This window comes from Dermacentor variabilis, chromosome 2 (genome assembly GCF_050947875.1).
Source record: "Dermacentor variabilis isolate Ectoservices chromosome 2, ASM5094787v1, whole genome shotgun sequence".
Taxonomy (NCBI): Eukaryota; Metazoa; Arthropoda; class Arachnida; order Ixodida; family Ixodidae; genus Dermacentor; species Dermacentor variabilis.
The window spans coordinates 111,960,895-111,971,959 of record NC_134569.1 but is presented as its reverse complement, the minus strand read 5'-3'; the positions used below and the strand labels follow the sequence as shown (position 1 = coordinate 111,971,959).

Below are 11,065 nucleotides of genomic sequence, written 5' to 3'. Positions count from 1 at the left end.
TAGAGACAACAGTGTCCTCTCTCTGTAGAGTGCGTGGCGTATGCAAGTGGAACTTCCTCAGCGGCCGTTCCCTGTCTCTATTCTGTGAGTCTAGAAGATATTAACTGGCTTAATTTTTCATTTCACCATGAAGGAGTAAACCGGCAATTTGATGGACTATTTAAGTCGGTGACGAAACTGGCGAAAATATGTTAAAGTTCGTGCCACACTTGCCTCTTCTTCTTGGCTCGTAGCCAGCTCCGGCTCGTGCTCTTCCAGCTTTGTGAGCAGCTTGTCCTGCAAAAGGATAACAAAGTAGCGTTCACTAGAAAATATATTTGCAGCATCAGGTTTTTATGAGGACCGAGCAAGCCTACTTGTTACCTAAAAGTTGATACTTATACAATTAATCATGCTCACCAGAGAGTCTACGCATGTTGGACGTCGTACTTAAACTAGTGTCAGCCGCATAGTGTAATAACCGTCTCACCTATGTGCGCTAAGTGCAAGCGTGAAGAGACCATCAGTCATATTCTGTGCCACTGTTCTCGGTTTGTTAACCAACGTGTGTCTCTGCAGTGTGCCTTGAATAGACTGGACGATAGGTCATTCACAGAAGCAAAGACCTTGGGAGCCTGGCCTCACAGTTCATTAGCCCAGAGAGCCATTCGAGCGCTTCTTCACTACCTGAAGGCAACAGACTTGAGTGCCCGACTGTAGACATCCTGCACCTAAGTTAGTGCATGTGAAAGTGCGATATAGACTCATGCTTTCTATTTCTCTGTCAATCCCTCATCCACCTCCCCACGTGCAGGGTAGCATACTGGAGTCAAACTGGTTAACCTCCCTGCCTTTCCTTCCTCCCTTTTCTCTCTCTAATACCTCATTTGCCCCTCTCCCGTGTTTTCCATAGCGAGGGCCTTTAAAAAGTTTTGATACATATTTTCGAAGTTGTGAAAGCTCTACTCCGCGCTTTTTTCACTATAACGATGACACTTGGCGAATATAAAGGTTGGGAATCCCTTGCAAGGTGTTTTAATTTTACGCTAAAGTTGGTTTCGAAATGACGGACTTGGCGCCGTTGACACTATCTGGACATCTCAGCACAGAGCAATATCTCCTGACGTCTTGTATCAATAAGGATATTATGTTGGTCATAAAGTACACACGAATGTGCTACGCGCCCTTCTTTTAGCGGTGCTCACGTGTGGCAGCGGCTACGGTCGCAGGGAAAGAAGCGATCAAGTGTACCACGCATTAGTGCTATTTTCAAGGACTATTCTGGGCAGCGTCAAATTTCACCGCATTGCCAAATTCTGTAATGGCGGCATGTTGAACGAATCAGAGAGGCCGCAGCAGCCCTCTCTATCAATCGGAACAGACAAGATGGCGGAATTGAGTAGTGTCCAGACCATTACCCTTGTAGCCTTGTCAGATTCCAGCGTATTGCTGAATTCACCATCTTGTGAGCTCTGATTGACCCGGTGGGCTGTTACCGGGCCCCTCAAATTGGCTCAATGTTGACACGTGTATGCTTATTTATCCATTCTTCCGGGGACTGCATTTCACAAGCTAACACCCTAATGTTGTCACAGTTCACCGCAAGACGCGCCGGCATCATTTGGAACCTAACTCGAGTGTTATCGGCGATTCTCTCTTTTGTGTATGTTCTCGCCGAGCCTTGTGTAATCGTATTTGTGTATGCGCAACACAAATTGTGCGTAGTAGTTTCTGGAAGGCAAGCGGGCACCAGCGATTATGCTGGAACCTTCGAAGAGTCACGTGCGAAAGCCGACGCGCTCGTTTGACCCGCAGATCAGATTTCCGGCGATCACCGACTGTGCCCGCTGCTACGTTGTACTTTTGAGGGTAACCCTGTTTTCTGGGCACAGGTTCGCCCAATAAAAAGTTAGTTTAGTAATTAAAATTTTTTCCTACTCTGTTATTCAACGTCATCGCAACGTGACAATATGCCGCCGTCACAAAATTTAACAGTATGGCGGAATTTGACGATGTAAAAAAAAAAAAGCTAAAATATTCATGGTGCCATGATACTTGGTTGTGTTCTTTCTTAGGTTTAGAGGGTTCGCATTTGGGTTCGGTTCTGAATTGAACGCAAAAACATGACAAGCAGGAAATGCTATGTCGGTAGTCCTCTAAGCGACCCTTGAAAGAACTGACGCACCGATGAGGAGGATTGTTCGGTGACAGATCACACGCGCCGGTGAACGTCACAAATTGGGACATGGTGATTTGTTATCCACGACCCACTAAGTGCATTATCAACTTATGACTTTAGGCGAGATGCTGTGACAACAAAGGCAAAGGTGGTAAATTGTCAGGGTACGAATCCGTACCCTGACAATCCGCACGAATCTGTACGAATCCTGACACCTATGCCACCAATTTCGAGATATTTGTCCCTGTATTCTGCCACGAAACGAGTTAGCGTTTCAAATAGGATTGTCCAGCAGGACGTATTGGAGGACATTCCGTAAATATACGCGGAACGAAATTAAACCCACTGCAATTTGGAGGTAAAATTATTATTGCACAATTTCTTACCTCCTACGATGCGCGTAATGTGTCGCTCAAGAAGCAACCTCGATTTCCTAACGCACTACTACCGACCCTACAACGGAGCGATTTACGACAAGCAAGCTGCAGTTACCTGCCTGGCACGGTTACCGGAACAGATAGAGGTACTGTGAATGGTTAGGGCTTACAACAGAACTAGAAAAACACGACGGAAACAACAAAACCTTTATGTTTATGAAAATGCAACAGAAGAGAAGAGAGAAGAATGTGCAACCGAGTTGTCAGGCATCATAAAAAAGGCATCTCCTTTATTGTTTGTTATTCAACAGAAAAAAAGGGGAAAGTCAGGACATTTGGTAAATTCGGGACGGTTGGCAGCCCTACGCGCGGGACGCAATCTTATCGCACTTGGACTTTATACAGAACATCACGGCGACGGCGGAAATTTTTCTGGACTGTTCACCTAATTGCTACCGCAATAAACCTTGTGCGCAGTGGACAGTTAATATAATTGTTCCAACTACCAATAACATAAAATCCCGACCGTGACATTACGAAACTGCTACGCCCGGTGGAACAACATTCATGACAGATGACTTCGTTACACCCCGTGTGACGGCTCCACCGTCATACCGCGCACTCCCAATAGACAAGCTACATGTGCGTGAGCAAAAAGCTTTAACGCAGGCAAATACAGTAGACGACATTGTTAAGGCGTTTATTTTATATTGCTATTCGGCCCTTCATTGCTATGCAACTTTTGAAACCGTTTGAAAATTATCAAGTATGGTTGCTTAGAAAGTGCATGCCTGTAGAGTTTGTCAATCTCTCTTTCTTTCTTTCTTGTTCTTCTTTTTTGCTCCTACAGAATGTGACGGCTCTGTGTAACGTCATACTATGTTGCTTGTCTATATAAGCACACGCAGAAATAAGAAAGAAAGAAATTGGGAAGGAAAGGCTGCAATAGCTGATCGAGGTAGTCGCAACGTCGGCCTAACTTCATGAGTATCGTCGGGTATGGAAAAGTGAGGCAAATAAACAAGTGCAGGAAATGGAAGCGAAATAAGACGCACGGAAAAGGAAAGAAAAAGGCCATGGGAAAGATGAACTAGCATGAAGGATAGGGCGTCGATTAGGGGATCCATATTATATCGCTACATTAAAATCTCGCCTTCAGTTCATTAGTCAGCCGATTAATCACCATTGTGGAATTCACGCGCATGATCGAAAACACAACAAAGTTTACAACGTATTGATTAAAATATACTAAATTGTTATTTGAAAGAAACGACGACGACAATCAATGGATGCCGAACAAATTATGGCAGACAGATGAACTTACTTTGCCAACTACGCTGAATGTTCTTTTTCTTTTTTGAGAGTTGAAATTTGGGCTTGTCGGTAAATAATTCTGACTGAAATAGCGCTCTGTCTATCTGCCCTTCTCGTTTCTGCTTGTCGCAGTTGAAGCGCTGTTTCAATCCCAGTTCTTTTTTAAACAGGGTATTGTCGATGCAGCTTCTCTTTCTCAGCTTCTCAGTGCTGTCAAACGTTTCGCTACATTGAATTACTACTTTCTATGTTTCTCGTAATGTCAGTGATTTCTTAATCTATAGCTTGTGATTTTGATGTGGATGCACTTCGCTAATTCGAATTTATTTTAATATTGAGTTCTGTAACAGTTCATGCAATCATGTTTCACCCCACTGCATTTCGGCAATGCGTAAGTTGCCTTGACTTCTGCGATTAGAGCTAGTCTTCGTATGTGAACATTCATAACGATGGTTACAATTGATTGCATTGTGCTTACGTAGGCAGTTTAGTTTGTAAATTTATATGCAAGCCGATGTTGCACCCTGTTGTATACCACCAAAGAGCTCTCCAAGCTATTCATCGATATGGCTTTTTTTTGTCTGTGCTTGTGACATCATGTAATGATGTTTAATAAACCTAATTGAACCGAATTTGAATAGGCTGTCGCTTAATACGCACCACTAGCTACCTATTCATAGGGATTACTTCTACCCCGCATACTGTTAACATGCTACAAAAGTAACCAAATAAATAAAGAAAGGAGATCATGGGCAGAGAAATCAAAAAGAAGGCGGCAGTCAGAACATCAACGAAGGGCTCACAGCAACGTACCTAGACTTACAAAGTACCTTGATTCCCTCAAATGCAAGTAAAATTTTAGATGCACGTGCTTCGCTCGTTGTGTTTAGTTTTTCTGAAACGGTTAACTGACTTTAAATATATTGATCCTGGCGAACACAATGACTGACAACTCGAAAACATAATCGATCAATCGCCCAACACCAGCAGCAAGTGTTCTCAGCAGAGCTGCTTCCGTTCAGTCGTTTGCGCCGGAGTCGTGTCCGGAACGGCCTTGCTGACTTGTGCTGCCGCTGTAGACGTACAGGACTATACCCAGCCGCCCAACGTTCCCAGCGTTCGTTCAGCTATTATGAATTGCATGCGGGATGCTTTACGAAGATTGCTTCTACGACAACGTGGCGTCACGGTGGTCGATCTGTAGGAAATTCTCCCGATAATCGACCCGCGGATGTTGTTCGGCGGCTGCAACGTATTCTCTTGCTGGACCCAATTGATTGCGGGTGCGGTACCACAGTCTTGACGATAGAGTCGCGTAGAGTCACGTCACGTTGTTGCCTGATTAAAAAAAATCACCGCCCCTTCCAGTCCGTGAAGATGGTCGAATAGCGAAGCTTTGTTGGTTACACCGGGTGTTGCACCATGCAGGTCAGACTTCGCAAGCAGTCTATATTGTAAATCTTTTGTTTCACTATTCTTTCACCTCATTTAAACTCTTGCGTGCTTCGCGTGGTGAGCATGTTTTAGGAGTATTCTTTTTTCGGTTCGCCGAGTTCTTTCTTTCTCTTTTTCATTTTTTGCGCGTGAGGTTTGTGTCTGCGTTTTGCCGTGTTTTCTTTTTTTTTTCGTGTCGAAGTTGCTCCGCCCCTTTCTTGCGCGCCAGTAATGAGAACAAGGTTTGGCGTGAAATGAAAACTATGTGATTGTTCTTTATTCGTTTTGTAGGTAATGTTGTATTTGCTTCGTCTTGTGTTGTCTCTTCTGCCGCTCGATCTTGAGTTGTCGTCTCTTGCGTCTGCACTGTTCGGTGTGCCTCCTCCGCTTGCAGTGCTTTGTCCGGGGACGTCGAATCTTGCATTGCTTGCTCTTGAGCTCACGGCAGAGGACGGCGTTTAACGTTTCGCAATCACAGCCTTGTGCTTCAAAATTAGATCTGTCCGTCGCGTAAGACACTGAATGGCTCGCAGCCCCTTAAGCAATGGCTCATACCACCGTAAACGCGGCCTCGCCGTTACGACGACAGAAGTGAAATTCGACGCTGGATATGACGAGGGGTAACGGAGCCAGCTATGGGGCTCGGAGGGAGCACTTCTCTTTCCGGCAGCCCACCCTTCCATTCTCAAGAAAGTGTTTCCTGCCCTACTTGACTTTTGTTGTGACACGCAGCTGAGAGCGTGGCTGTAAGCCCCGCATTGCTTCTTCAACCTTCTTGTTATTTTTTTTTCCGCCTTCTTTTCCTTCTCTCCTTGATCTTTTTCTCCCCACTCCCCTTTTCCTGTGCAGTGCGGTTGAGGTGTCCTCCTCTGAGAGACAGTTACGGCACTGCACTTCTCTCTTCCTCTCCTTCAAAAGTCACTACACCAGCTGTGGAAGAAGACGCCGACGCTCGAGCCATTGCTGATGATGATAGTATTAGAGAACAACGACAACGACTGCACAGGGTCCGCCATAAACAGCTTCGCTGTAAAAACCGTTCGTTTCTCGTTCTAGAACGTGACCGTGTGTATAGCTCTCACCCTGGCGGGTCATGCGCGTTGTTGTGCCGCAGCTTCCCCGATGGCTCACTCTCACTGTCGGCATTCCCCCGCGCGTCGGTCGGTGACCGGGTCAAGCGAGCCGGATCCGAATCGACCTGAGTCATTCTCAGGCATCACGGAGGGCTCACTCACAGCTTCGTGCATGCGGATCGCCCTTCGACGAACCTATTTCTTCCATTTTTCTGCCAAGTGCGAGGCGCTATTTCTGGCGGTGGCGTACAAACACGGCGTCTCGGCTCGCTCTACGGCACTCGTCGGCTATACGTTCCTGCGTCTTTATCATCACAGTGCGCAATGGACGTACAACTGGCCACAAGAATCTACAGGACAGATATCTTTTTTTAAAAAAAGAAAAGGAATGGAATTCACGTGATCACGTGAGCGATTAATATTTGTTGAAGTACATCGCGAAATTTTTCACTCCGTTAGGTAATTCGTTATAGCCTTGTGCTATATATTTGTCGACAAAATTCGGCCAGGTTTTATAACGTATAGCTGTCACCAGGAGTGTCACGGTTTTTTTTTCAGTTTTTTCTTTGTTATTCTAAATGTTGTATTGCTGTTAGAAATTCTACCCGGAACCGTCGAATAGTCATGCTCAGAAGGTTAATTAGCACAAGTACTGTCCTCCTGAGAATGTGCTAAAGGTGGGGATGTGCTAATAAAAGAAGTTTGCGACATAATTGAGGTCTAACGTTCGGATAAAAGAAAGAAGATTTAACCGAATACAGTACGCGTACCACGTGATCTTTCTTAGTGACGGCAGATTTAAAAAATACTAATCTATCTATTAGAGAGAGCGCCTTTGTCACGCAAGATAGATTTAGCTGAAGAGTTATACGTCAAACAGCGGTTTGACGTTAACTAATTTACAAGATTTCACTAAATAAACTCTTAATTCTTTGCTTCGTGGCAGATGTCTCAATTGCGGAATTATAATGTCCTATCAATTTATCAAAAATCCTGCGCCTAGCATGCCCAGTATTGAAAAGTACGTCGCCAAAATCTGTGGCAACACATGCATATTTCAGTTTTAGCACTATAGTCAGCAAAAAAAAAAAAAACGCGCCTTTTATTGTGTCAACACACACGCGCGCACACACACACACACACACACACACACACACACACACACACACACACACACACACACACACACACACACACACACACGCACGCACGCACGCGCGCACACACAGCAAACGGCGTACTTTCTCAACAACAAACATGTCCGCGCATGCAAATATAGACGATATGAGCGCATACAACAAACGGCGTATATTTCATATACCAACAAATAAATGCACGCACGCACAAACGACATTGCCGTTGCCCCTGTGCTCGCTTCACGGACTGCATGTCATGGCGCTGCCGTCGGTGCGGAAAGTTCCACTGCAGCCTGCATTTGGGCCCTGCATGCACAGCAAACCCTCGGCTGCAACGGCCGCGCCAGCGCCCAGTAAGCGAATCAGTGCGCGCTTCTTTTCGACTCTCTCGACTCTCTTCTTTTTCTTGCGGTCCCCGCGGCCTTCACGGCTCTTCTATCTCGACGAGCGCGGGGCTCGCACTCCCGGTCTCTGCCAGGGAGAGAGTGAAACGCACCCCACGTCATCGCTACAAGGGAAAGGGAGAGCCCGGGTCCGCGCACCATCAGCCGAGAGCGCGCGAGACCGTTACCCGCGTCCTCGGAGGCAGCCAGCAGTCGCCCTGCGGGGCCAAAGCCGAGCCCGGGCTTCGCTATTGATTCCCCCGGGGGGAGGGGCGTGACGTCAAACGGCGGCGGGTCGCGAGCCCCCCTTACCTACCCCTCCTCCCCTCCCTTTCCCGCTTCTGGGTCCCGCTTTGCCCCTGATCGAAGAAGGACAGCGCTCCTCGCTCCTGCTGTGCCTTTAAGCATGTGGCGTCTCTCCGAAGCTCCCTTCCTTTCGTCCTGTGACCCTCGACAGAAGCGCCACCTGTAGACCAGAGCAGCGGTGTTGAGTGGCGCCCACCGCCGAGAGTCTTCCGACCCCAGAATAACAACGCCACCAAAAAAAAAAAGACACCTCCGGCGCAGTTCTCTTCCCGCCATTGCGACGCAAATATGGGGGATGCAGCGCCGTCCTTGCATATTCAAGAAAAATAAACAATCTGAATCTGAATCCCGTTTCCAAGGTCTCTGACGGAACCACCCTTTCCCGCCAGGCTGGGACGAAACCGCGGAGAAACGAAAAAAAAAAACGGCGACAACGTCGGCTACTCGAATGAAAAACGATTGCCGTTTTGCGACGCTCGGGAATGATGGACTTGTTTACAGTCATAGTAAGAAAGATCGATGTTGGAGCCTTGAAACGTTAATTACTTTTTGGTAATTGCTTTCCGCTTTGTTTCTAATGATGTTATACCAGATATTGTTTGGAAGATTAACCGCAAGATTCAAATAGGACCAATGCAAGAGTAGAGAATACTTAAACGTTGCAGAATTGAAACGAAAGTTGAATGAAGAATGGTTAGAAAGGGGAAATCTTGGAGAGTATATGGGCTATTCAAACGGGAAAATTAAATGAAACATATAAAATGCACTTTTCTGTGAGAAAGAAAAAGACAGTATGCCTTCTAAAGTTAGCTACGTAACCGCTTAAAATCGGAAACAAAATTCTGCAGGACCGAGCAGACTTTATCGTCAATGTGCCCAAGAGTCCAGGTTGCCCAAGGATGGCAACACAGGAACGGTTCGTTGCAGTTTGAGATGGCGAAGCAGTCCTTTGGAATTTCTTTGCAGTGCGCTAAGAGAATCATCGACGATGGAGTAAGAAACGAAAAAAGTACGCGGTTTTCTTATTTTCTTCAAAAACCGAACAATATAGTGATGACACCGGACCAGCCCTCTGTGAATAAAAATTAAATATAAAAATGATGTCCGACAACGTAATAAGTGTTAAATAACAGGTGGCGTGTATATTTATTCATAACCTGATTGCTAACAGTTTCAGGAATATTATTCTCCATTGCTATTCGTACGCAGCCGTTTCTTCGGTTATATATTTACCTAATAGTGCTCGAATTTGTGCGTTTGCTAGTATTGCACTATTGGTGCATTGTTATTTTATTGCGTAGTAGTGCGTAAAATGTGTTTTATAAAGCGTGAGAAGATTTCCTTGCTTCCTACTGCATGGTGTTTCCTGTGATGACAATATTTCTCGCTTTCACCTCATATTTTGCTAAACAGGGAACATACCCGCCTATTTGTATGCAACCAGCACCTATTGTTATAACCGATGCACTGTTAACTTGCACAATTATTTTTATATCTCAGTTATTTACCTCAGTTAAGGATCGCACAATAAACCGGTTGCTTTTGCGTTGGCACTGTCATGAGGATGTTCCTGGGACGTCTTCATGACAGTACACTCAATATCAACGCAGAGGACCTGTATTACTCGATTCCACATGAACAGTTGTTTTGAGTGTTCAAGGGTGCATAGTGGTTGATAATGACAAGCTGCTTTTTCGTAATTGTTGTATTGTCATGGCACCGCACGTGCCTATGAAGCTGGGCGCACCTGCTGTAATCACTTTCTTCCCTTACTCACAATTTATCCCTTCCCCTCTTTCTTGCTGTGAGCTATATATTGCACGCGATGCCCGTAATAAACGTTTTTTTGCTAGGCTGATCCCCTTGGGAGTACGTGGTTACTTCAGTGATGCCTATGGTATTTCTGTTGAGTCCTGCTCGAGCTGGTAATCTTTTATTTGCGCTCCATGCTAGTAGCTTGGAAGGGCAGTGATTCTGTACAGAGATCGGGTGTATGTATTGGGTCGCGGGTCGTACCAGCATTGAGCCATATTTTACTGTCTAATGTAGGCAGGGCAGTGGTGTAGCACGGAAGTACTCAGGCAGGAAGGGGGTGTAGCACGGACGGCTACTTGATTCTCGTTCAAGGAAGTGATTGCTCTCAGCAGATAGTCAACATATTGAAGCTTTTCGAGGAGCGAGGAATAGGGTTGAAGTCCACGTGCGAAATGGCGAAAAAGTCAGCATTAAATTTTTGGACCTACAGTTATACTTCGAGCCTGATCATGTTTGGTAGAAAAGCCAGTCCAGGCCAAAAAAAAAAAAAAAAAGAAGCCACTCCAACCACTCGAATTTGGTCAAGAATGGTATTGCTCTGCCTAGTCTAAGGAACGCTTTCTTAAAGTCATGCCTTCCCAAACTTGATGACAGGTTGTCAGGGCAAGTAGCCCGGCTCCAGTCAGTTGCCACAGGCTGTCATCTGCGTCGGGAAAAGAACTTGCTTGGTGGGTTAAAGAAGCAGAGTGTAGAAAGGGAACGCATGAAACTAGGGGGGGGGAGGGGGGGTTAACTGTCGTCCCGTACGTCCACGCCTCGTCGCATATGCTGAAAAAAGATTGCTTCTTGCTACGACGTAAAAGCCGTATTCTCGGCGAAGAACAAGCTCGGTAGCATTTGTGTGGCTGCGCGAAGACATAGTGAACTCATTGCAAGGTTCGTAACAACGCAACACAAGACACTTACAAAAGGAAGGTATAAAACGACAACACGGCGCCGTGCTTTGAGTTGCGCTCTTATGAATCTAACAATGAATCCTAACCAACTGGCCCAACTTGCCTTCTTAATGGCGTACATAGCGAAAGGTTGAGCAGCTTCACTACAGGTGTAAGCAATGAGTCCAGCCTTT

The 11,065-nt window shown here is 45.9% G+C and overlaps 1 protein-coding gene across 1 annotated transcript in view; it reads right to left on the bottom strand.

Annotated features, from left to right (window-relative positions):
- The window catches only part of LOC142572557 (uncharacterized), a 55,646-nt gene that overhangs the window by 6,387 nt on the left and 38,194 nt on the right, over positions 1-11,065 (bottom strand). The window contains exon 2 of the mRNA XM_075681746.1: positions 214-276. Within this exon, the coding sequence (XP_075537861.1) occupies positions 214-276 (63 nt within the window). The remainder of the gene's footprint in view (positions 1-213; positions 277-11,065) is intronic.